We start from the raw sequence: 27673 nt of genomic DNA, 5'->3' as shown, positions 1-27673 counted from the left end.
TTAAATATGCATGTTCTTATTAATAAAACTGTAAAACTTCGACTAGTAGTTCGCCTTGTTCAGATTGAAATATCCATAGTTCTATCAATAAAACTGTATAAACTAGACTTGTAGTTCTCTTTGATTAATTTTTAATGTACATGTTCGTATTAATAACACTTTATGAATCGGGCTTGTAGTTTCTTTTATTTAACTTTAAATTTGTTAATAAAACTGTAGAAACTGTTTTATTAAAACTGTTAACATTTATGTGTTAACAATACTGTACAAACTACGCTGGTAATTTGCTTTATTTAACTTTTAAATATACATGTTTGTATTAATAAAACTTTACGAACTGGACTGGTAATTCGCCTTACTTAACTATAAATATATGTGTTTCTATTAATAAAACTTTATAAACAAGACTTGTTGTTGGCTTTGTTTAACTTTAAATGTACTTGTAGGTATTATCAAAACTACAGACACGAGACTGGTAATTCGGTTTCATTAACTTTATATATACATATTTGTATTAATAAAACTGTAGAAACTAGACTGATAGTTCGCTTTGTTTAAATTTAGATATATGTGTTTATATTAATAAAATTTTATTAACCGGGGTGCTAGTTCGCTTTGTGGAACTTTAAATATGCATGTTTGTATTAATAAAACTATAGAAACTAGACTGATAGTTCGCTTTATTTAACTTTAAATGTACATGTTTATATTAATGGAACTGTTGAACTAAACTTACAGTTCGCTTTGATTAACTTTAAATATAATTGTTGCTATTAATAAAACTGTAGATACTAGACAGGCAGTTTGCTTAGTTTATCTTTCAATATAAATGTTTATAAAACTATAGAAACTATACTGGTAGTTCGCTTTGTTCAACTTTAAATATACATGTTCGTATTAATAAAACTATAGAAACTATACTGGTAGTTCGCTTTGTTCAACTTTAAATATACATGTTCGTATTAATAAAACTTTACAAATTTGACTTCTACTTCGCTTTGTTTAACTTTAAATGTACATGTTCGTATTAATAATAATAATAATAATAATGTATAATAATATACATGTGTGTGTTAATAAAAATGTAGAATATCGATATGTACTCGATACATATGTAAACTATAATTGGCAAGGTTTACTTAAATATACATGTAAACTATAATTGGCAAGGTTTACTTAAATATACATGTAAACTATAATTGGTAAGGTTTACTTAAATATACATGTAAACTATAATTGGTAAGGCTTACTTAAATATACATGTAAACTATAATTGGCAAGGTTTACTTAAATATAGATGTAAACTATAATTGGCAAGGTTTACTTAAATATACATGTAAACTATAATTGGAAAGGTTTACTTAAATATACATGTAAACTATAATTGGTAAGGTTTACTTAAATATACATGTAAACTATAATTGGTAAGGTTTACTTACAGGGAAACGTTAATTATTGTTTTACAAAGTTTTTTTCTATGCTGTAATCACACCTTCTTAACAGTTCTCCTGTAATTTAAAGTTAGTTCAAATTGTCTTGTTCAGTTTAAGCACGTACCAGAATATCTTCTTTCTACTGTGGAGTTAGGCTTCAGTGTCATAAAACCTCCACTATTGTCACGATAATCTTATATATTTGTTTTTTTCTTCTCCGATTGGTCAGTCCTTTTTAACGGCTCGCTGGACTCAGAACCCTTTGAAGAAAAGCGTGTACAGTTCTGAGAAGCTGTTTGTGGACTGTCCAAAGAAGGTCTCATAACTGAAGGATTTGAACATCTCAAGAGTTTACCTTCACAAAGGTAGTCCTTGTTAGCGCCTGCTCTGGCAGACCGTTTTTGTTTGACATGTCGGGATGAACAGTCTGGACTTTGAAGTGATGGTGTGCTACTTGATCTGTATTTTGTAGGAGTCGAAGTCTGTGATAAACTTGATATAGAAATATATCCAGAACTGTTTCGAGGAGAACTGTTTTTACTCAGCTTTCCATCAGTACTTATATTTTGACCTCTTTTGAGACACTTTGTTTGTTCTTTGGTCTTACAGTTTAAACGTGGCTTCCCATTAATTACAACATCTCTCTTTCCAGCTCGACTTGTCGAACGTTCTCTTTGTTTTTTATTCTTTTTTTGTTTACTGATGTGTTTTCTTTCTTTTTTTATTTTTGTTTCATTCAAACGATTGTCGTTAAATTCTGGTGTTGACTGTGAAATATTCTCCACAGAACTACCGAATCTGTCAGGTAAGCTCTGTTCTTGAGACAATGTGTCAGAGGTTTCTGACACCAGTTTGAGAGTTTCGACATCCTCTGTACTTCCAGGACTTTCTACCTCCAACTGACCTCTGCCAGCATCTTTATTAGGAAACTCGACTGCCTTAAACTTGAAAGGACTTACGACAGGTGCAAACTGACATTCTTTACCATTATGTAGGTTGGCGCTGCGTAATAAGTATTTGGTTTCCTGATTTGCCCTACTAGAAACCGACATCTGTGTATTACTCAAGTCCCAGGAAGGTTGGATGGTGAGGTCGGATTGCTTTTTCTTACGACCTCTGTATTTCAAGGTAAACCGCTTTTTATTGGGATTTGGATTAGTTTGGTAGTTTCGTGTTTTGAAACTGTTTTTCGTCGGTAGTTTTAGTCTTCTGCTTTCTTGTTTCTTTTGTTGCGAAGAAACTTGTTGGCACTGGACCAGTAAAGATTGAGTCATCTCTAGATACCGTCTACCAGCGTGGATTTCTTCTACCAACAACTGTACGTCTTCACTCTGCAAAGAGCCAAAGTAAACAGTTCTTTCTAAAAAAGAATCCATGAAAGTTCATATTGACATTACGTTTAAAAAGGTGTAATTAAAACAAGTTGGTTTACAAACTGTCCTCAAGTGAGTCTACCTTACCTCATACTTCTTGGGCCAGTTACCGTTTCTGGTGGCCGGGTCCAGATAGTGAAACATTCCTCCAGTGGTAACAGCTATAGAGTGTAGCAGATTAGCTGCAGTAACATCATGTAGAGAGCAGCAGACGATGTTGACTGGTACAACCGCTCGCTGAGCTTGAAGTGTTGTTAACAGTTCCTCTTGAACCTGGCAATAAGAACAAACACTTAAAGTTCCTCTTGAACCTGGCAATAAGAACAAACACTTAAAGTTCCTCAGTGGATCAGCGGAGAGTTTACTAGCTAAACACTAAGACCCATGGTTCGATTCCCCACGATAGAAAAAGTATGAATAGACTATTATATAGTTTTATACTAAAACAAGCAAACAAACCAGACAGTATCTTAAGGTGGTTCAGACTATTATTAGAACTTTCTAATGAAAGTTAAGATACCAACTTCTATTACTTTTTATTTCACTTTCTACAACTACAACATTCTAATCTGAAATCTGAGAAAACTTTCAAATAAATAATAAAAAGATTTGATATGAGTAAACGGTAAAGTTTATTTACAGAATTTATTTTTGTCAAAGAGAACTGAAACCAAAATCTCTCTTTCGATGTATGAGCGTATTTTTACAACAAACCCACAACAGATTATCTCCTGTGTTCACCGAGTAAAACCGAGCATCCGCAGACTGTAAAGTCTACATCCTAACCTCGTTACATCTGCCGTCCGAAACAAGGTAAGCAGCTTGGGCCGAAGGGTCAGCGAACACACAGGTGAGAGCCGCCAGCAGGTTAGATGAGCCACCGGCTTCTTGGCTCCACATCCAGCCTCGAGCCGACTGCAGCGCCTCTGGTGTTGCTTCAACTAAACTATGACGCCATTTCAAAGGAAAGGATTTAAAGCAAACCAAGTTGAAAAAACGGCCACAGACTTGTTCCTGAATCAAAAGAAAGGTTATACATTGTATCTGTGTCGTATTGGTTCTGTGTACAAACAAGTACGATGTATTTGTTAGAACATTGTATCTGTGTCATACGTGGTTCTGTATAGAAACAAACGAGAAATATTTGTTAGAACATTGTGTCTGTGTCATACGTGGTTCTGTATAGAAACAAACAAGAAATATTTGTTAGAACATTGTGTCTGTGTCATACGTGGTTCTGAACAGAAACAAACAAGAAATATTTGTTAGAACATTGTGTCTGTGTCGTACTTGGTTCTGTATAGAAACAAACAAGAAATATTTGTTAGAACATTGTGTCTGTGTCGTACTTGGTACTGTATAGAAACAAACAAGAAATATTTGTTAGAACATTGTGTCTGTGTCGTACTTGGTTCTGTATAGAAACAAACAAGAAATATTTGTTAGAACATTGTGTCTGTGTCATACGTGGTTCTGTATAGAAACAAACAAGAAATATTTGTTAGAACATTGTGTCTGTGTCATACGTGGTTCTGAACAGAAACAAACAAGAAATATTTGTTAGAACATTGTGTCTGTGTCGTACTTGGTTCTGTATAGAAACAAACAAGAAATATTTGTTAGAACATTGTATCTGTGTCGTACGTGGTTCTGTATAGAAACAAACAAGATATATTTGTTAGAACATTGTGTCTGTGTCATACGTGGTTCTGTATAGAAACAAACAAGAAATATTTGTTAGAAAATTGTGTCTGTGTCGTACTTGGTTCTGTATAGAAACAAACAAGAAATATTTGTTAGAACATTGTGTCTGTGTCATACGTGGTTCTGTATAGAAACAAACAAGAAATATTTGTTAGAACATTGTGTCTGTGTCATACGTGGTTCTGTATAGAAACAAACAAGAAATATTTGTTAGAACATTGTGTCTGTGTCGTACTTGGTTCTGTATAGAAACAAACAAGAAATATTTGTTAGAACATTGTGTCTGTGTCATACGTGGTTCTGTATAGAAACAAACAAGAAATATTTGTTAGAACATTGTGTCTGTGTCATACGTGGTTCTGAACAGAAACAAACAAGAAATATTTGTTAGAACATTGTGTCTGTGTCGTACTTGGTTCTGTATAGAAACAAACAAGAAATATTTGTTAGAACATTGTGTCTGTGTCGTACGTGGTTCTGAACAGAAACAAACAAGAAATATTTGTTAGAACATTGTGTCTGTGTCGTACTTGGTACTGTATAGAAACAAACAAGAAATATTTGTTAGAACATTGTGTCTGTGTCGTACTTGGTTCTGTATAGAAACAAACAAGAAATATTTGTTAAAACATTGTGTCTGTGTCGTACTTGGTTCTGTATAGAAACAAACAAGAAATATTTGTTAGAACATTGTGTCTGTGTCGTACTTGGTTCTGTATAGAAACAAACAAGAAATATTTGTTAGAACATTGTGTCTGTGTCGTACTTGGTTCTGTATAGAAACAAACAAGAAATATTTGTTAGAACATTGTGTCTGTGTCGTACTTGGTTCTGTATAGAAACAAACAAGAAATATTTGTTAGAACATTGTGTCTGTGTCGTACTTGGTTCTGTATAGAAACAAACAAGAAATATTTGTTAGAACATTGTGTCTGTGTCGTACTTGGTACTGTATAGAAACAAACAAGAAATATTTGTTAGAACATTGTGTCTGTGTCGTACTTGGTTCTGTATAGAAACAAACAAGAAATATTTGTTAAAACATTGTGTCTGTGTCGTACTTGGTTCTGTATAGAAACAAACAAGAAATATTTGTTAGAACATTGTGTCTGTGTCGTACTTGGTACTGTATAGAAACAAACAAGAAATATTTGTTAGAACATTGTGTCTGTGTCGTACTTGGTTCTGTATAGAAACAAACAAGAAATATTTGTTAGAACATTGTGTCTGTGTCGTACTTGGTTCTGTATAGAAACAAACAAGAAATATTTGTTAGAACATTGTGTCTGTGTCGTACTTGGTTCTGTATAGAAACAAACAAGATATATTTGTTAGAACATTGTGTCTGTGTCATACGTGGTTCTGTATAGAAACAAACAAGAAATATTTGTTAGAACATTGCATCTGTGTCATACGTGGTTCTGAACAGAAACAAACAAGAAATATTTGTTAGAACATTGTGTCTGTGTCGTACTTAGTTCTGGACAGAAACAAACACGATATATTTGTTAGAACATTGTATATGTGTGGTTCTTGGTTCTGTATAGAAACAAACAAGATATATTTGTTAGAAGATAGTATGTGTGTCGTACTTAGTTCTGGACAGAAACTAAACAATATATATGTTAGAACATTGTGTATGTGTCGTACTTGATACAGCCTATATTAACAACAGACGATGGATTATCTATTTAATAATGCGAATGATAGATTTCTTTCAAACAGCGTATATTAAAAGCACATAATGTTTTGTGTTTCTACTAAAGTGAATGCTAGTTTTTATTCATACAGTGGAGGTTAACACCATTTCATGGTTTGTCTGTATAATAACGCATTGTCTATTTAATATTTATATTCATACAGCATATCTTAATAGCAGATGATGACTTGTCTTTCTACAAAAGTGATTGCTATTTTTTATGGATACAGCCTGTGTTAACAGCAGATGATGTTTTGTGTTTCTCCTAACGTGAATGCTGGTGTTATTGATACAGCCTGTGTTTACAGCAGCTGTTGGATTGTCTATTCAATAAGGCGAATGTAGATTTATTGATACAGCTTAAGTTCACAGCAGTTGTTGGTTTTTCTATTTAATAAGGCGAATGCTAGTTTTTGTTCAAATAACCTATATTAACAGCAGATAATGGTTTGCCTTTCTAGTATCATGATTGCTAGTTTTTATTGATACAGCCTGTGTTAACAGCAGGTGATAGTTTGTCTATTTAATAACACGAATGCTAGTTTTTTTTATAAAGGCCTACGTTAACAGCAGATGGTGGTTTGTCTTTTTGGTAAAGTGAATGCTAGTTTTTATTGATACAGCCCATGTTCTATGTTAATAATTATTACAAACTTTGCACCAGAGAAATGTGTGTGAGAAACAAGTGAAATCCAATTGTTTTGAAACTTTCATACATTTTAGATTGAATTTCGTTAAGTGTTTTAAATCTTCATTTATCAGTGACGTCTATGAAAGATCGGTACCACTGTTAAATCATAGGTCGACTTTTTACCAACAGATACTTACCTCGAGAAATTCTTCCACTTGTAATTTAACGTCTCTGAGCATGTAATCCATAGAATCAGATGTATCGAGAAGCACGTACAGTCGATGTTCTTTAACAATTCCAAACGAGGATCTGGTCCCTCGTAACAACCACGATATTCTGTCATAAGAAGAGACTTGTAGGAAGCTGTATTATTATTATTAGTGAAAGACAAAAAAACTGTGATTACAGCATTTAGTAGTGTGCATGGTCGAAATGGTCACACCCTTTCACAAACAACACACTTTTCTCTCGTTTCTCACAAACAGCTCACTTTCTAATCGTCTATCACAAACATCACGCTTTCCTGTCATCTCTCACAGGCAACACACTTCTCTCTCGTCTTACACAAACAACACACTTCTCTCTCGTCTTACACAAACATCACACTTCTCTCTCGTCTTACACAAACAACACACTTCTCTCTCGTCTTACACAAACATCACACTTTTCTCTCGTCTTACACAAACATCACACTCTCCTGTCATCTCTCACAGGCAACACACTTCTCTCTCGTCTTACACAAACAACACACTTTCTTTCGTCTTATTACAAACATCACGCTTTCCTATCATCTCTCATAAGTAACATTCTTCTTCTTTCTCTCCTTACACAAATAATATCATTCTTCTCTTGTCTTACATAAACATCATTGCTTTTCATCATCTCACAAGCAACACACTTCTCTCTTGTCTTATACTAAACAACACATCTTCTCTCATCTCTCGTCTTATACAAATATCATTGCTTTCCTATCATCTCTCACAAGTAACATACACTTCTCTCTTCTTACACAAACATCATTGCTTTCCTATCATCTCTCTCACAAGTAACATACACTTCTCTTGTCTTATACAAACAACACATCTTCTCTTCTCTGTCTTCGTCTTAAACAAATAACACTTCTTCTCTCGTCTTATACAAACATCATTGCTTTTCTATCATCTCTCACAAGTAACACATCTTCTCTCTTGTCTTATTATTAAACATCACGCTTTCCTGTCATCTCTCACAGGTAACATTACACTTTTCTCTCGTCTTACACAAACATCATTGCTTTCCTGTCATCTCTCACAGGTAACATACTTTTTCTCGTTTTTCACAAACAGCTTCCACTTTCTAATCGTCTATCACAAACATCACGCTTTCCTATCATCTCTCACAAAGTAACATACTTTCTCTTCTCTTATTACACAAACATCACGCTTTCCTGTCATCTCTCACAGGTAATACACTTTTCTCTCTCGTCTTATTACTAAACATCACGCTTTCCTGTCATCTCTCATAGGTAACATATTATTTTTTCTCTCTTGTCTTATACACAAACATCATTGCTTTCCTGTCATCTCTCACAGGTAACACACTTTTTCTCTCTGTCTTACACAAACATCACGCTTTCCTGTCATCTCTCACAGGTAAATACATTTTTCTCTCGTCTTACACAAACATCACACTCTCCTGTCATCTCTCACAGGTAACACATTTTTTCTCTCGTCTTACACAAACATCACGCTTTCCACCTGTCATCTCTCACAGGTAAACACTTTTTTCTCTCGTCTTACACAAACATCACGCTTTCCTGTCATCTCTCACAGGTAACACACTTCTCTCTCTTGTCTTACACAAACATCACGCTTTCCTGTCATCTCATCAGGTAAATACACTTTTCTCTCTTGTCTTACACAAACATCACACTCTCCCTGTCATCTCTCACAGGTAACACACTTTTTTCTCTCTGTCTTACACAAACATCACACTCTCCTGTCATCTCTCACAGGTAACACACTTTCTTCTCTCTCATCTTACACAAATATCACACTTCTCCTGTCATCTCTCACAGGTAACATACATTTCTCTCTTGTATCACAAAACATCACACTCTCCTGTCATCTCTCACAGGTAACATGACTTTTTCTCTCGTCTTACACAAACATCACACTCTTTGTCTCTGTCTCTCACAGGTAAATACACTTCTTCTCTCTTGTCTTACACAAACATCACACTCTCCTGTCATCTCTCACAGGTAAATACACTCTTTCTCTCGTCTTACACAAACATCACACTTTCCTGTCATCTCTCACAGGCAACACACTTTTCTCTCGTCTTACACAAACATCACACTCTCCTGTCATCTCTCACAGGCAACACACTTTTCTCTCGTCTTACACAAACATCACGCTTTCCTGTCATCTCTCACAGGCAACACACTTCTCTCTCGTCTTACACAAACATCACGCTTTCCTGTCATCTCTCACAGGCAACACACTTTTCTCTCGTCTTACACAAACATCACACTCTCCTGTCATCTCTCACAGGCAACATACTTCTCTCTCGTGTATCACAAACAAGACACTTTCCTGTAGTCTCTCATAAGCAGTGCAGTTTATTTTCGTGTTTCACCAACAGTAAGTATGTTCATACAACAGCAAGTAGGTTATGAAAGAAACATGTACACCATATAAACCATGCAGGAACTGGTTGGCTCTAAGTAACAGCTTAGGCAGAGAGTGATTTCTTCATACCATTCATACTAGCCTTTCTCCTCCTAGTCTCAGTTAGGCTACCAATTTCATCATGAAAACCCTGAATGAATCGTCTACACCACATTACTAAATGTAATGAGACAACTCACATTAAGGTCATTTTTTCTAAACACTTGTTACGTTAATTTAAGATAAAAATATGTTTACCTAAGTAGCTTATATTATAAAGAATAGATATTATATTAAACGATCTATAACCGTTCTTCAAAGTTATCCAGAGCTGCTTCCATATTCAGCTTGTACTTTCGAAAGAGGTCTGACGTCATATGTACATGTACAATGGAACCGTCCGTCAGTTGGACATGAGGAAATGATGAACAGTAGGTGGCTTCCACGAACTTCTGTAATAACAAAGAATGACTTGTAATAAACTTGGAACGTGTTCTTAAAGTCTTTCTATAGTTGTTCACAGTTACATGAGGTGAACTACAGTTGTTCACAGATAACATCACAGTTATACGAGTTTCACAGATAACATCAAACTTACTTGGTTTTTACGCGAAGACGACTTACAGTGAGGAAAAGACGCTTTTAATAAGGCGTCACTGAAACGTAGTCCGAGACTTAACAAACCGTGTTTACTCAACCAAGAAGAGGACGGTTCGTCTTTGTTATCTTCAGTTAATCTTAGTTCATCTGTAAAAAATTCAACGGTAACTATATCATAGGTTTCGTAAACATCTTCATTGTCTATATCAGCTGTACTGACAATGACTAGGACTAAAGAAACTAGATAACAGCATTATTATGTGCTTCAAACAATGACAGATGACACATCTCTGTAAGTTCACATAGTTAACAGAACATTAAGTGCACATATCTGTTTTGTGGTAAAACAAATCTCTGTAGGTTCATATATTTAAAAAAAAAATTAAAACAAATGTACGTATTTGTTTTGTGATATAATAAATCTGTAGGTTCATATATTTAACAGAATATTAAAACAAATGTACGTATTTGTTTTGTGGTAAACACATCTCTGTAAGTTCATATATATTTATTTAATGGTCACTAAAATCAGAAACCTTACTTGCAATGTATTTAGTATCTCTGGATAGTCGAGAGCTAGAAGTTGTTGAAACACCTTTTAACCAATGTTTCACTTCTGCACCGAAAGGTGGCTTAGTTTCACAAACAATGTCACTCTCAGAAGCAGTCGTTTTTTCCTGTAGACTTCCAGCTTGTTTTAATACCCGCAAGATGTCGCCACAATCTCGAATTTCTTCCACCAGCAGTTTCACTTCGTCTGATTCAAAAACATCTCCATCTCTTGTGTGTTGAAAATCACCATTCAGTGTCTTCCTAGGGTGAACTTCTGTTGCTAGGGGAAGATTGTTGTTCTCCAGTTTAACAATCGCTGCTACTGATTTGTACCAGTGAACCCTGGAGTGTTCATGTTAAAAGCATTTTAGAGATGCGTGATAAAGATATTCGTACACGAATCAACGTTAAGAAAAAGGAAACGTTACAATTGTGGTTCTTGGCTTTAAAATGGATGTTTTAAATATAGAGCTTTTATTTCCGTGAGAAAAGGTTAACAAATACATGTAGACACTCAACAATATACGTACATACTTACAAACACATGTACATACCACCCGTATCCATTCATTACAAAATATGTTAACATAAATTAAAGAAAGAAAACCTCACCTGACGTATTTTAAAACTTCACTGTCCGCCTCTTCGCCAGTGTCGTACCAACACACTGTGACCTTGGTCGAGGAGTCTTCACCGAGCTACAAATTAAAAATAGAGTTGTCAGTAGTAATTAAAAGCCGTATCAAAGTTAGAACCCACCACTTGTCTCTAGCTTGTAAACATTATTAATAAGGACAAGCAGTCAAACACGAACAACCTGTCTTCTGTGATGATGGCAGGATTCTTATATAATTTGTGTACCTCAAGTGTGCTATGTAATCTGAAACATGTTCGTTTTGTCCTACCATTCGTCGTATTCTTAATACTAAATGTTAGTTACAATAAATACACTGGCAAATTCAAGACTATATGGGCCCAGGGACTAATAATTTTTGTAAGCCCTACATCACATGCAATTTTATATCGAATAAAATTATCAATGGGTCCCCATTAATACCATGAGTCACGTGGCTCAGCTCTCTATAGTCCCTGTATAAATACGCCATTGAATAAATATAAATATCTAAAAGGGTAGACTATAGTATATGTAATACTCTGAACTTTCACAACACTATATGGTAAATATTAAAAGGATTAGACTATTATATATATATATATATAACTCTAAGCTTGCCGAATATTAAATGGTAAATACATAAAACGTTACCATGGAGTATATCTAATACCTTAAAATTTCACAATACTACATGGTAAATATTTAAAGGGTTACACTGTAGTATATGTAATACACTAAATTTTCACAACACTATGTGTTAAATGTTTAAAGTGTTACACTGTAGTATATGTAATACACTAAACTTTCGCAACACTATGTGTTAAATGTTTAAAGTGTTACACTGTAGTATATGTAATACACTAAACTTTCGCAACACTATGTGTTAAATATTTAAAGGGTTACACTGTAGTATATGTAACATTCTAAGCTTTCACAACATTACATGGTAAATATTTAGAAGGTAGACACTAGTGTATGTAATACTCTATACTTTCACAACATTACATGGTAAATATTTAAAAGTGGTAGACTGTAGTCACATAATGCTCTAAACTTTCTCAACACTAAATGGTAAATATGTAAAGGGTTACACTATAGTACACATAATACTCTAAACTTTCTCAACACTAAATGGTAAATATGTAAAGGGTTACACTATAGTACACATAATACTCTAAACTTTCTCAACACTAAATGGTAAATATGTAAAGGGTTACACTATAGTACACGTAATACTCTAAACTTTCTCAACACTAAATGGTAAATATGTAAAGGGTTACACTATAGTACACGTAATACTCTAAACTTTCTCAACACTAAATGGTAAATATGTAAAGGGTTACACTATAGTACACGTAATACTCTAAACTTTCTCAACACTAAATGGTAAATATGTAAAGGGTTACACTATAGTACACGTAATACTCTAAACTTTCTCAACACTAAATGGTAAATATGTAAAGGGTTACACTATAGTACACGTAATACTCTAAACTTTCTCAACACTAAATGGTAAATATGTAAAGGGTTACACTATAGTACACATAATACTCTAAACTTTCTCAACATTTCACGGTAAATATTTAAAAAATTACACTTTATTATATACTCTTCAAAAAAAGAAACGCAAAAGGCAAAATATGAGACAAATTGTTAACAAGTTTATTCCGGGTAGTTCTGTATGACATGTGTGAAACTTTGCACATTCACTGCTGAACATCCAAAGTCTGCAAAGGCGAAGTCCACGCTCACTATTTGAAGTTTAACGTCACTCAACGTCAATAACGAGTATGCCCCCCGTGAGCATCAATAACTGCTTGGCATCTGCCGCCCATGGAAGCGATGAGATGACGAATCACATCCTGTGGAATGAGCTGTCCACTCAGCCTGCAAAGCTGCTGCATGCTGAGGTAGAGTCTGCGGTTGAGGTTGTCGCCATCGCAAACGTTGGTCCAACTCGTCCCAAAGATGTTCGATGGGGTTTAAATCTGGTGATCTGGAGGGCCAGGGAAGAACGTTGATGTTGTGGTGTCTCAAGAAGACAGTGGTGAGTCGGGCTGTGTGAGGACGGGCGTTGTCATGTTGAAAAACGTCGTTGACGTTCACCATGATGGGTTGCACATGGGGCCTAAGAATCTCGTCGACGGTTGCGTACGGTCTGATCGGAAATCCTACGCATCCCTGATATGGTTGAGGCAGTAGACGTCGCAGTGGTGGTCCTATCCCGAAGGTGACGTAACCGGATGTAGCGATCTCGTGCGGGCGTGGTCACACGAGGTCTGCCAGATCGTGGACGGTCACGAGTTGATCCATGTTGTTGGTGACGATTCCATAGCCTTGTGATGGTGCTTGGGTGGACATTCACAGCTCTGGCAACATCTGATCGAGATTCGCCTGCTTCTAAGCGACCATTGGCGTTGTTGCGTTGTGCTTCAGTCAGTCTTGGCGTAACTGTATTGCGTGTCAGTGGCTTAACACTGAGCTATGGAAACCGAGAACCCGTCACTTTTATAGGGATTTTGCACATGTTGCACTTGCAGAACATGCAGATCTCTCAAACAAATGTATTGGACACGAATGCTTTTTGGCGAAAAATCCGATGTTTTTCTCCGTTTTCAAAGTGCACAACTTTTATCGTCATTTTGGTCTGACAATCAGTGCCTTAACACGTGTAACATCACATACTCTGACCTTGTAACGTTATTACATATATTTCTCTTTAAAATAACAAAAATATCCCTTTTGCGTTTCTTGTTTTGAAGAGTATATGTAATATTCTGGTAAATATTTAACGGGGTAGACTATAGTACATGTAATACTGTAAGCGTTAAAAACACTAAATGGTAAATATTTAAAGAGTTACACTAAGGTATATGTACATTCGAAACTTCCACAACACAACATGGTAAATATTTAAAGGTTTACACAATAGTATATGTAATGCTCTGGCCTGACATGGCCGAGCGCGTAAGGCGTGCGACTCGTAATCCGCGGGTCGCGGGTTCGCGCCCGCGTCGCGCTAAACATGCTCGCCCTCCCAGCCGTGGGGGCGCTATAATGTTACGGTCAATTCCACTAATCGTTGGTAAAAGAGTAGCAAGAGTTGGCGGTGGATGGTGATGACTAGCTGCCTTCCCTCTAGTCTTACACTACTAAATTAGGGACGGCTCGGTGCAGCGGGCTAACAACTTCCTCACTTAAATACCTGTTGAAGAATCCGCAAGCGATTGCGGCCCTATGTTCCTTGATGGAATCTAATGGTGATAACTAACTAATATGTAATGCTCTATTCTTTAACAGCACTACATGGTAAATATTTAAACAGTTAGACTATACTACATATAACACTCTAAACTTTCACAACACTATATGCCAAATATTTGAAGGGTTACACTGTTGTATATGTAATACTTTAAATTTTCACAACATTATATGGTAAATATTTAAATGGATAGACTATAGTATACGTAGTACTCTTAACTTTCACAACACTACATGGTAACTATTTAAAGGGTTACATAGTAGCACAGGTAATAATATACGCTGTCACAAAATGAAAGGGTAAATATTTAAATAGATAGACTATAGTATATGTAACATTCTAAACTTTCACAACACTATATGAAAAACATTTAAAGGGGTAGTCTATAGTATATGTAATACACTAAACTTTTACATCACTACATCCTAAATACATAAAGTGATTATATATGATATATGTAATATAATAAACTTTTACATCACTACATGCTAAATACATAAAGTGATTATATATAATATATGTAATACAATAAACTTTTACATCACTACATGCTAAATACATAAAGGGATTATATATAATACACTAAACTTTTACATCACTACATGCTAAATACATAAAGTGATTATATATAATATATGTAATACACTAAACTTTTACATCACTACATGCTAAATACATAAAGTGATTATATATAATATATGTAATACAATAAACTTTTACATCACTATATGCCAAATACATAAAGTGATTATATATAATATATGTAATATAATAAACTTTTACATCACTACATGCTAAATACATAAAGGGATTATATATAATACACTAAACTTTTACATCACTATATGCTAAATACATAAAGTGATTATATATAATATATGTAATACACTAAACTTTTACATCACTATATGCTAAATACATAAAGTGATTATATATAATATATGTAATACACTAAACTTTTACATCACTACATGCTAAATACATAAAGGGATTATATATAATATATGTAATATAATAAACTTTTACATCACTACATGCTAAATACATAAAGGGATTATATATAATACACTAAACTTTTACATCACTATATGCTAAATACATAAAGTGATTATATATAATATATGTAATACACTAAACTTTTACATCACTATATGCTAAATACATAAAGTGATTATATATAATATATGTAATACACTAAACTTTTACATCACTACATGCTAAATACATAAAGGGATTATATATAATATATGTAATACACTAAACTTTTACATCACTACATGCTAAATACATAAAGGATTATATATAATATATGTAATACACTAAACTTTTACATCACTATATGCTAAATACATAAAGTGATTATATATAATATATGTAATACACTAAACTTTTACATCACTACATGCTAAATACATAAAGGGATTATATATAATATATGTAATACACTAAACTTTTACATCACTACATGCTAAATACATAAAGGGATTATATATAATATATGTAATACACTAAACTTTTACATCACTACATGCTAAATACATAAAGGGATTATATATAATATATGTAATACACTAAACTTTTACATCACTACATGCTAAATACATAAAGGGATTATATATAACATATGTAATACACTAAACTTTTACATCACTACATGCTAAATACATAAAGGGATTATATATAATATATGTAATATAATAAACTTTTACATCACTACATGCTAAATACATAAAGTGATTATATATAATATATGTAATACAATAAACTTTTACATCACTACATGCTAAATACATAAAGTGATTATATATAATATATGTAATACACTAAACTTTTACATCACTACATGCTAAATACATAAAGGGATTATATATAATATATGTAATACACTAAACTTTTACATCACTACATGCTAAATACATAAAGGGATTATATATAATATATGTAATATAATAAACTTTTACATCACTACATGCTAAATACATAAAGTGATTATATATAATATATGTAATACAATAAACTTTTACATCACTACATGCTAAATACATAAAGGGATTATATATAATACACTAAACTTTTACATCACTATATGCTAAATACATAAAGTGATTATATATAATATATGTAATACACTAAACTTTACATCACTATATGCTAAATACATAAAGTGATTATATATAATATATGTAATACACTAAACTTTTACATCACTACATGCTAAATACATAAAGGGATTATATATAATATATGTAATACACTAAACTTTTACATCACTACATGCTAAATACATAAAGGGATTATATATAATATATGTAATACACTAAACTTTTACATCACTACATGCTAAATACATAAAGGGATTATATATAATATATGTAATATAATAAACTTTTACATCACTACATGCTAAATACATAAAGTGATTATATATAATATATGTAATACAATAAACTTTTACATCACTACATGCTAAATACATAAAGTGATTATATATAATATATGTAATACACTAAACTTTTACATCACTACATGCTAAATACATAAAGTGATTATATATAATATATGTAATACAATAAACTTTTACATCACTACATGCTAAATACATAAAGTGATTATATATAATATATGTAATACACTAAACTTTTACATCACTACATGCTAAATACATAAAGTGATTATATATAATATATGTAATACAATAAAACAACATAGTAAATATTTAAAGGGGTAGGTTGTAGTATAAATAATACTCTAAACGTTCAAAACGTACATAATAAATATTTAAATTTGTAGACTATAGTGTATGTAATACTATAAACTTTCAAAAACTACATGTCAATTATTGAATTGTTTACACTATAGTACATGTAATACTGTAAACTTTCAACCCATTACATATTACAGTAATATTTATTACTAAAGTAATAAAGTTTGTTACTAAAGTAACAAACAATATATTAGCTAACGCATTTTTACTAAAATAACAAACAACATATTAGCTAACGCATTTCTACTAAAATAACAAACATATTAGATAAGGCATTTATACTAAAATAACAAACAATATATTAGCTAACGCATTTTTACTAAAATAACAAACAATATATTAGCTAACGCATTTTTACTAAAATAACAAACATATTAGATAACGCATTTCTACTAAAATAACAAACAACATATTAGTTGAGCCATTTCTTATGAAATAGCAAACAGAATATTACCTAAGACGTTGACCCGGCATGGCCAAGCGTGTTAAGGCGTGCGACTCGTAATCTGAGGGTCGCGGGTTCGCATCCCCGTCGCGCCAAACATGCTCGCCCTTTCAGCCATGGGGCGTTATAATGTTACGGTCAATCCCACTATTGGTTGGTAAGAGTAGCCCAAGAGTTGGCGGTGAGTGGTGATGACTAGCTGCCTTCCCTCTAGTCTTACACTGCTAAATTAGGGACGGCTAGCACAGATAGCCCTCGAGTAGCTTTGTGCGAAATTCGAAAAACAAACAAACAAAACCTAAGACGTTTCTGCTGATATATCAAACAATATATTGAATCAGGCATTTCTACTAAAATAACAAACAATATACTAGGTAAGACATTTCCACTAAAATAACAAACAATATACTAGGTAAGACATTTCCACTAAAATAACAAACAACATATTGGATAAAACATTTCTACCGAAATAACAAACAACAAATTCGACATGCATTTCTACTAAAATAACAAACAACGTATTAACAAACGCATTTTTACTAAAATAACAAAAAAAATATTAGCTGAGTCATTACCACTAAAATAACAAACATATCAAATAAGGCATTTCTACTAGAATGACAAACAACATATTAGATAAGGCATTTCTACTAAAATAAGGTATATCTAGTAAAGTAAAACACAACAATTTGGCTAAGGCATTTCTACTCAAATAAGAGACAAGATATTAGATAAAGGATTTCTACTAAAATAACCAACAACGTATTAGGTAAGTATTTTCTAATGAAATAGCAAACAACATTTCTAATAAAGTAACAACAAAATATTAGATAGGGCATTTCTACTAAAATAACCAACAACGTATTAGGTAAGTATTTTCTAATGAAATAGCAAACAACATTTCTACTAAAATAACCAACAACGTATTAGGTAAGTATTTTCTAATGAAATAGCAAACAACATTTCTTCTAATATATCAAACAAAATATTAGATATAGCATTTCTACTAAAATAACAAACAACATAGCAAAGGCATTTTTACTAAAATAAAAAACAACATATTAGCTAAGGCATTACCATTAAAATTACAAACGAAATATCAGATATTCTACTAAAATAACACACAACGTATCAGCTGGGGCATTTCTACCAAAATAAGAAAGCACATATAATCTAAGGCATTTGTACTGATATAACACAACGTATTAGCTGAGGCATTTCTACTGAAATAACAAACAACATATTGGATAAGGCATTTCTATTGTAGTTGTTACCTCACCTCTTTTAGAACATTTGAAGAAATTCTATTTGTCAATACGACCAAGTTGTCAACCTAGAATAAAGTAATAACCGTTAAAGATGTATCATATAATATCTGAACATGAAGTACAACATATTTTGACTCAGATTTCACACCTGTTTTCGCTCTTTGTAGTAAACCGTACGCCATGCACTTTGTTTTTACACACTAGTTGTGCAAAATGTATTGAACAGTTTCTAAATATAGTGAACAACTATCCACATATAAAATATTATTTTTATATTGATATTTAAAAGTTTATACTTAGTAATAAATTGAATCACTCGTTCGTCTTCATCGGATTTTTTTGCTTTGCTTCATCCACTTCTGATTCCTTCACTGTGTCATCATACGTCTCATCCATTATATTGGGCATGTAACTGATTCTTTCACTGTGTCATCATACGTCTCCTCATCCATTATATTGGGCATGTAACTGATTCCTTCACTGTGTCATCATACGTCTCATCCATTATATTGGGCATGTAACTGATTCCTTCACTGTGTCATAATACGTCTCATCCATTATATTGGGCATGTAACTGATTCTTTCACTGTGTCATCATACGTCTCATCCATTATATTGGACATGTAACTGATTCTTTCACTGTGTCATCATACGTCTCATCCATTATATTGGGCATGTAACTGATTTTTTCACTGTGTCATCACACGTCTCATCCATTATATTGGGCATGAAACTGATTCTTTCACTGTGTCATCATACGTCTCATCCATTATATTGGACATGTAACTGATTCTTTCACTGTGTCATCATACGTCTCATCCATTATATTGGACATGTAACTGATTTTTCACTGTATCATCATACGTCTCATCCATTATATTGGACATGTAACTGATTCTTTCACTGTGTCATCATACGTCTCATCCATTATATTGGACATGTAACTGATTCCTTCACTGTGTCATCATACGTCTCATCCATTATATTGGGCATGAAACTGATTCTTTCACTGTGTCATCATACGTCTCATCCATTATATTGGGCATGTAACTGATTTTTTCACTGTGTCATCATACGTCTCATCCATTATATTGGACATGTAACTGATTCCTTCACCGTGTCATCATACGTCTCATCCATTATATTGGACATGTAACTGATTCTTTCACTGTGTCATCATACGTCTCATCCATTATATTGGACATGTAACTGATTCCTTCACTGTGTCATCATACGTCTCATCCATTATATTGGGCATGAAACTGATTCTTTCACTGTGTCATCATTCGTCTCATCCATTATATTGGACATGTAACTGATTCTTTCACTGTGTCATCATACGTCTCATCCATTATATTGGACATGTAACTGATTTTTTCACTGTGTCATCATACGTCTCATCAATTATATTGGACATGTAACTGATTCTTTCACTGTGTCATCATATGTCTCATCCATTATATTGGACATGTAACATTTTTTGATATTTTTAATGATTTTCATTTGTAACTTCTTGTAAAATACCTTACAAATTTAACGTGAATTTGGTCAATTTCTTTGGTACTTGGAGGGGAAAACGCACGTGTCATACTGAGGCAAGTACTATAACTATCATTTACTTTCTAAAATTGGTTTGTTTTATCCAGACGCTAGATAATTAAGAGATGTTAAAGGAAAATGTTAACCAAGCTGGTCAAATCAATAAAAATGTTATAAACTTATTATAACTTTAACACAGAGGTGAACTCATCTGTCATTATAGCACCACTGAAAAGTTATTTCGTATAATGGTTGTTTGCAATCAAAATAAACATTTATCAAACGTCCTAATAAATACTCTGTAACTATTTATATTTTATAAAACGTTCTTACCTTTTCGTCTTCAAAGAACACCAAAGAGGGTTGGATAGAAACACCTCTTGAAGGGCGTGGAAGATGCTGTAGCCATGCTCTTGCTTCTGCCAGAGTACCATTAGTTACAGGAGTTATCGTGGATTGAAAGGTTCTCTCTCCTTCATCGGTATAACTTAAAACAATATATTATTTTCTTCAAGTTTCCATACTTTTAGTTAAATTAATAGAACTGTCCAAGTTTAACAAAAAGCAATAATTTAAACGGTTAAACAAACATTCACAACTATACCATGTATGATATCATAACATTACTTTATTGAAGAAGTTAAATATTCTCCCATCATATTATGCTATAGTAAATTAGCTATTCGCTTCTATGTAAAATATCTATTAGCTTTACTCTTATCATACCTAATAATGTTGAAATATTTTTTAGTAGCAATCTGCTCCACCAGAAGGCTAATCACGTCTTCGATGAAATGGTAAAAGGCTAGTATGTTCGAAGTGCTTACAGCTAACATCAGTATCACACAATCCCCTGGTAAAATGCCAAATATTTTCCGACTGCTTGTAGTCGTCCAGGCTAGCCTTTTGTAAATTAATTCACGGACTATCTGGACTTGCATGGCTACAGGGGGTTCATCTTTTTCTTTCTGTTTAAACATGACCAATAAAATGTAAAAAAGAATATTTTCATATTAACAGAAATCTTTATGTTTATATTTCCATAAACATGTATAAATAAATTACAACAATAATTATATTGCCCAGTTTTTGACTATTATTAAAAGTCTTAAGAATTACTCTTCTCAGTTTTGATTATTGTTGAAAGAAATAAAAATTACTCTTCTCAGTTTTGATTATTGTTGAAAGAAATAAAAATTACTCTTCTCAGATTTGATTATTGTTGAAAGAAATAAAATTACTCTTCTCAGTTTTGATTATTGTTGAAAGAAATAAAATTACTCTTCTCAGTTTTGATTATTGTTGAAAGAAATAATAATTACTCTTCTCAGGTTTTAAATATTGTTAAAAGAGATATGCATGTGATTATCCTGCTCTGTTTTAACTATTGCTGAGAGATAAAAGAATTACTGTGCTCAGTTTTGACAGTTGTTGAAAGAGATCAGATTTACTCTGATCGGTTCTTGATTATTATGGAAAGATATTAGAATTATTCTGATCACTTGTATCATTCTTCAAAGAGATAATAATTACTCAACTCAGTTTTCGACTTTTGTCAAAATAGATAATAATTATTCTGCTCAATTTCTGACTGTTGTTGAAAGAAATAAGAATTACTCGGATCAGTTTCTAATTATTTTCAAACCGATAATAATTACTTAATTCAGATGTTGATTATTGTTCAAAGAGATAAAATTACTCTGCTTAGCTTTCGACTATTGTTAAAAGAGATAATAATTACTCTGCTCAGTTTTCACTGTTGTCTAAAAAGATAAGAATTATTCTAATCAGTTGTATTACTGTTCAAATAGATAACAATTACTCTTCTCAATTTTAATTATTATTGAAAGAGATAATAATTACTCAACTCAGATTTTGATTATTGTTCAAAGAGATAACAATTACTCTGCTCAATTTTTGATTGTTGTTCAAAGAGATAAGAATTACACTTCTCACTTTTTAATTATTGTTCAAAGAAATAATAATTACTCAACTAAGATTTTCATATTGTTTAAAGAGATAGGAATTACTCTGCTCAGTTTTTAACAGTTGTTGCAGTAAATAAGAATTACCCTCCTCAGGTTTTAATTATTGTTCAAAGAGATAAGAATTTATCTTCTCAGTTTTCGACTATTGTTGAAAGAGATAAGAATTACATGAGTCAATTTTTAGCTATCATTCAAAGAGATGAGAATTACTCTATTCAGTTTTCGACTATTGTTGAGAAATATAAGACTTACTCTGCTCAGATTTTGAATATTTTCAAGGAGATAATAATTACTCTGCTTAAATTTAATTATTCTTCAAAGAGATAAGAATTACTCTCCTCAGTTTTTAACAATTGTTGAAACAGATAAGAATTATTCTGCTCAGTTATTAACTATTATTGAAAGAGATGAGAATTACTCTATTCAGTTTTCGACTGTTGTTGAGAGAGATAAGACTTACTCTGCTCAGTTTTTAATTATTGTTGAAAGAGATAATAATTACTAAACTCAGATTTTGATCAATTTTCAAAGAGATAAGAATTACTCTGCTCAGTTTATGACAGCTATTGAAAGAGATAAGAATTACACTTCGCAGTTCTTAATTATTCTTGAAAGAGATAATAATTACTCAACTCGGATTTTATTATTGTTCAAAGAGATAAGAATTACCCCTTGGTTTTGATTATTGTTCAAAGAGATAAGAATTACTCTGATCAGTTTTTGAAAATTGGTGAAAGAGAAAACAATTTTCCTTCTCAGTTTTTAATTATTATTGAAAGAGATAAGAATTACCCTGCTGAGTTTTGATTATTGTTTAAAGAGATAATAATTACTCTGCACAGATTTTGATTATTGTTCATAGAGATAATAATTACTCTCCTCAGTTTTCAACTATTGTTGAAAGAGAGTTTAGATTTACTCTGCTCAGTTTTGATTATTGTTCAAAGAGGTAAGAATTACTGTGCTCAGTTTTTTCACAGTTGTGGAAAGTGATAAGAATTACTTTTCTCAGTTTTTAATTATTATTGGAAAAGATAATAATTACTCAACTGAGATTTCGATTATCATTCAAAGAGATAAGAATTACTCTGCTCGATTTTTCATTATTATTGAAAGAGATAAGAATTACTCACATCAGGTTTTGATTATTGTTGAAAGAAATAAAATTATTCTTCTCAATTTTTTACTATTGTTGAAAGAGACAATAATGTGATTTCTCTCCTCTCTTTTTCACTATTCTTGAAACAGATTAAATTTACTCTGCTCCGATTTTGACTATTATTGATAAAGATAATAATTACTCTTCTCAGCTTTCGACTATTCCTGAATGGGATAAGAATTACTCTTTTCAGTTTTTGACTATCATTAAAAGAGATATGATTTAATCTGTTCGGTTTTTGCTTATTGTTGAAACATATAAGAATTACTCCTCTCAACTTTTGATTATAGTTGACAGAGATAAGAATTTCTCTTCTCAGATTTTGATTATTGTTGAAAAACATAGGAATTACTCTGCTCTGTTGTATCATTATTCAAAGAGATAAGATTTACTGTGATAAGTTTTCGACTATTGTTGACAGATATAATAATAATTACTCTCTTCATTTTAGACTATTGTTGAAATAGATAATAATTACTCTGCTCAGTTTTTTATTATTGTTGAAAGCAACAATGAAATACTCAGCTATGTTTTTGACTGTTGTTGAAAGAAATAAGAATTATTCTGCTTGGTATTTTACTATTGCCTGAAATAATAAAAATTAACTTGCTTGGTTTTGGGGATTTCTTGAAGTGATGTTTTGAATATAATAATTACTTTGTTCGATCTTTGACGATACTTGCAGGTAATAAAAGTGACTGTGCTTAGTTTTGTTTGCTAGTGTTCATAGGAATAATAAATATTCAGCCTTGAATTTATGTCAGTGCATGTTTATGAATATAGTAGAACAGTAGAACAGAGAAGTTACAGTTTCACTCTTGCGATCACAGATTTTCTAAACTAACCTGGTATTGTTGATTTAACCTATCCTGGTTAGCATCAATTCCTGGATATCTAACTTCAGAAACTGGTAATCTTTTTCAGGGTTAACTAAAAGAAAATGTTCAAGAAATAAAATATCATTCTTTGTGATCATTAAATAATTGGTCTTATGTTGATTTATCCACTTTGAAAACAATTTTTCTGGTAAATATATTATTGGGTAATATGTTTGTGTAAATATATTTGTGTTACTTTAGGATTACTTCACTACAGATAGAGTGTCACATCAGGATTACTTCAGTACAGATAGAGTGTCACATCAGGATTACTTCAGTACAGATAGAGTGTGACCTTATGATTACTTCACTACAGATAGAGTGTTACCTGAGGATTACTTCAGTACAGATAGAGTGTCACATTAGGATTACTTCAGTACAGAGAGAGTGTGACCTTATGATTACTTCACTACAGATATAGTGTTACTTTAGGATTACTTCAGTACAGATAGAGTGTCACATTAGGATTACTTCAGTACAGAGAGAGTGTGACCTTATGATTACTTCACTACAGATATAGTGTCACATAAGGATTACTTCAGTACAGATAGAGTGTGACCTTATGATTACTTCACTACAGATAGAGTGTTACCTGAGGATTACTTCACTACAGATAGAGTGTCACATAAGGATTACTTCAGTACAGATAGAGTGTGACCTTATGATTACTTCACTACAGATAGAGTGTTACCTGAGGATTACTTCACTACAAAGAGAGTGTGACCTTATGATTACTTCACTACAGATAGAGTGTGACCTTATGATTACTTCACTACAGATAGAGTGTCACATAAGGATTACTTCTATACAGATAGAGTGTGACCTTATGATTACTTCACTACAGATAGAGTGTCACATCAGGATTACTTCAGTACAGATAGAATGTTACCTAAGGATTACTTCAGTACATTTTGATTGTTACCTCAGGATTATTTCAGTACAGATAGATTGTTATCTTAGGATTACTTCAGTACAGATAGATTGTTATCTTAGGATTACTTCAGTACAGATAGACCTGTTCTGTCCTGTTTTGTTTTTAACATTATTTTATCTTTACTTCCTTGTTATGTTCACTGACAAATTAAAGAAGCATCAAGAATGGAATATGACTGTTTGTTCCCATAACCTTCACTTAGTGTCTTTATACAGATTCATGATTGTACACGTTTTGATAACCTTCACTTAGTGTCTTTATACAGATTCATGATTGTACACGTTTTGATAAACATCACTTAGTGTCTTTATACAGATTCATGATTGTACACGTTTTGATAAACATCACTTAGTGTCTTTATACAGATTCATGATTGTACACGTTTTGATAACCTTCACTTAGTGTCTTTATACAGATTCATGATTGTACACGTTTTGACAAACATCACTTAGTGTCTTTATACAGATTCATGATTGTACACGTTTTGATAAACATCACTTAGTGTCTTTATACAGATTCATGATTGTACACGTTTTGACAAACATCACTTAGTGTCTTTATACAGATTCATGATTGTTCACGTTTTGATAACCTTCACTTAGTGTCTTTATACAGATTCATGATTGTACACGTTTTGATAAACATCACTTAGTGTCTTTATACAGATTCATGATTGTACACGTTTTGATAAACATCACTTAGTGTCTTTATACAGATTCATGATTGTACACGTTTTGATAAACATCACTTAGTGTCTTTATACAGATTCATGATTGTACTCGTTTTGATAAACATCACTTAGTGTCTTTATACAGATTCATGATTGTACACGTTTTGATAAACATCACTTAGTGTCTTTATACAGATTCATGATTGTTCACGTTTTGATAACCTTCACTTAGTGTCTTTATACAGATTCATGATTGTACACGTTTTGATAAACATCACTTAGTGTCTTTATACAGATTCATGATTGTTCACGTTTTGATAACCTTCACTTAGTGTCTTTATACAGATTCATGATTGTACACGTTTTGATAAACATCACTTAGTGTCTTTATATTCAGATTCATGATTGTACACGTTTTGATAAACATCACTTAGTGTCTTTATACAGATTCATGATTGTACACGTTTTGATAAACATCACTTAGTGTCTTTATACAGATTCATGATTGTACACGTTTTGATAAACATCACTTAGTGTCTTTATACAGATTCATGATTGTACACGTTTTGATAAACATCACTTAGTGTCTTTATACAGATTCATGATTGTACACGTTTTGATAAACATCACTTAGTGTCTTTATACAGATTCATGATTGTACACGTTTTGATAAACATCACTTAGTGTCTTTATACAGATTCATGATTGTACACGTTTTGATAAACATCACTTAGTGTCTTTATACAGATTCATGATTGTACACGTTTTGATTAGTGTCTTTATACAGATTCATGATTGTTCTTACTTGATCATCACTTAGTGTCTTTATACAGATTCATGATTGTACACGTTTTGATAAACATCACAGATTCATGATTGTACACGTTTTGATAAACATCACTTAGTGTCTTTATACAGATTCATGATTGTACACGTTTTGATAAACAGTCACTTAGTGTCTTTATACAGATTCATGATTGTACACGTTTTGATAAACATCACTTAGTGTCACTTAGTGTCTTTATACAGATTCATGATTGTTTTGACACGTTTTGATAAACATCACACTTAGAAGTGTCTTTATACAGATTCATGATTGTACACGTTTTGATAAACATCACTTAGTGTCTTTATACAGATTCATGATTGTACACGTTTTGATAAACATCACTTAGTGTCTTTATACAGATTCATGATTGTACACGTTTTGATAACCTTCACTTAGTGTCTTTATACAGATTCATGATTGTACACGTTTTGATAAACATCACTTAGTGTCTTTATACAGATTCATGATTGTACACGTTTTGATAAACATCACTTAGTGTCTTTATACAGATTCATGATTGTACACGTTTTGATAAACATCACTTAGTGTCTTTATACAGATTCATGATTGTACACGTTTTGATAAACATCACTTAGTGTCTTTATACAGATTCATGATTGTATTTTGATACACACTTTGTCTTTATACAGATTCATGATTGTACACGTTTTGATAACACAC

The 27673-nt window shown here is 32.3% G+C and overlaps 1 protein-coding gene across 1 annotated transcript; it reads right to left on the bottom strand.

The window, feature by feature from the left end:
- Positions 1–479: 479 nt before the first annotated feature.
- Positions 480–24612, bottom strand: LOC143230155 (von Willebrand factor A domain-containing protein 3B-like). Its single transcript, XM_076463235.1, has 12 exons — positions 24527–24612; positions 21261–21502; positions 20868–21021; positions 19007–19060; positions 11253–11338; positions 10630–10982; positions 10087–10235; positions 9798–9940; positions 7038–7176; positions 3593–3820; positions 2894–3079; positions 480–2764 (listed from the first exon to the last, which is right to left on the bottom strand). The coding sequence occupies exons 2-12, from the start codon at positions 21473–21475 to the stop codon at positions 1628–1630; spliced, it is 2844 nt and encodes a 947-aa protein (XP_076319350.1). The 5' UTR covers positions 21476–21502; positions 24527–24612; the 3' UTR covers positions 480–1627.
- Between the last annotated feature and the right edge of the window lie 3061 nt (positions 24613–27673).

This window comes from Tachypleus tridentatus, chromosome 10 (genome assembly GCF_004210375.1).
Source record: "Tachypleus tridentatus isolate NWPU-2018 chromosome 10, ASM421037v1, whole genome shotgun sequence".
Classification (NCBI taxonomy): Eukaryota; Metazoa; Arthropoda; class Merostomata; order Xiphosura; family Limulidae; genus Tachypleus; species Tachypleus tridentatus.
The sequence above is the reverse complement of the archived record's forward strand: the minus strand, read 5'-3'. Positions and strand labels throughout refer to the sequence as shown.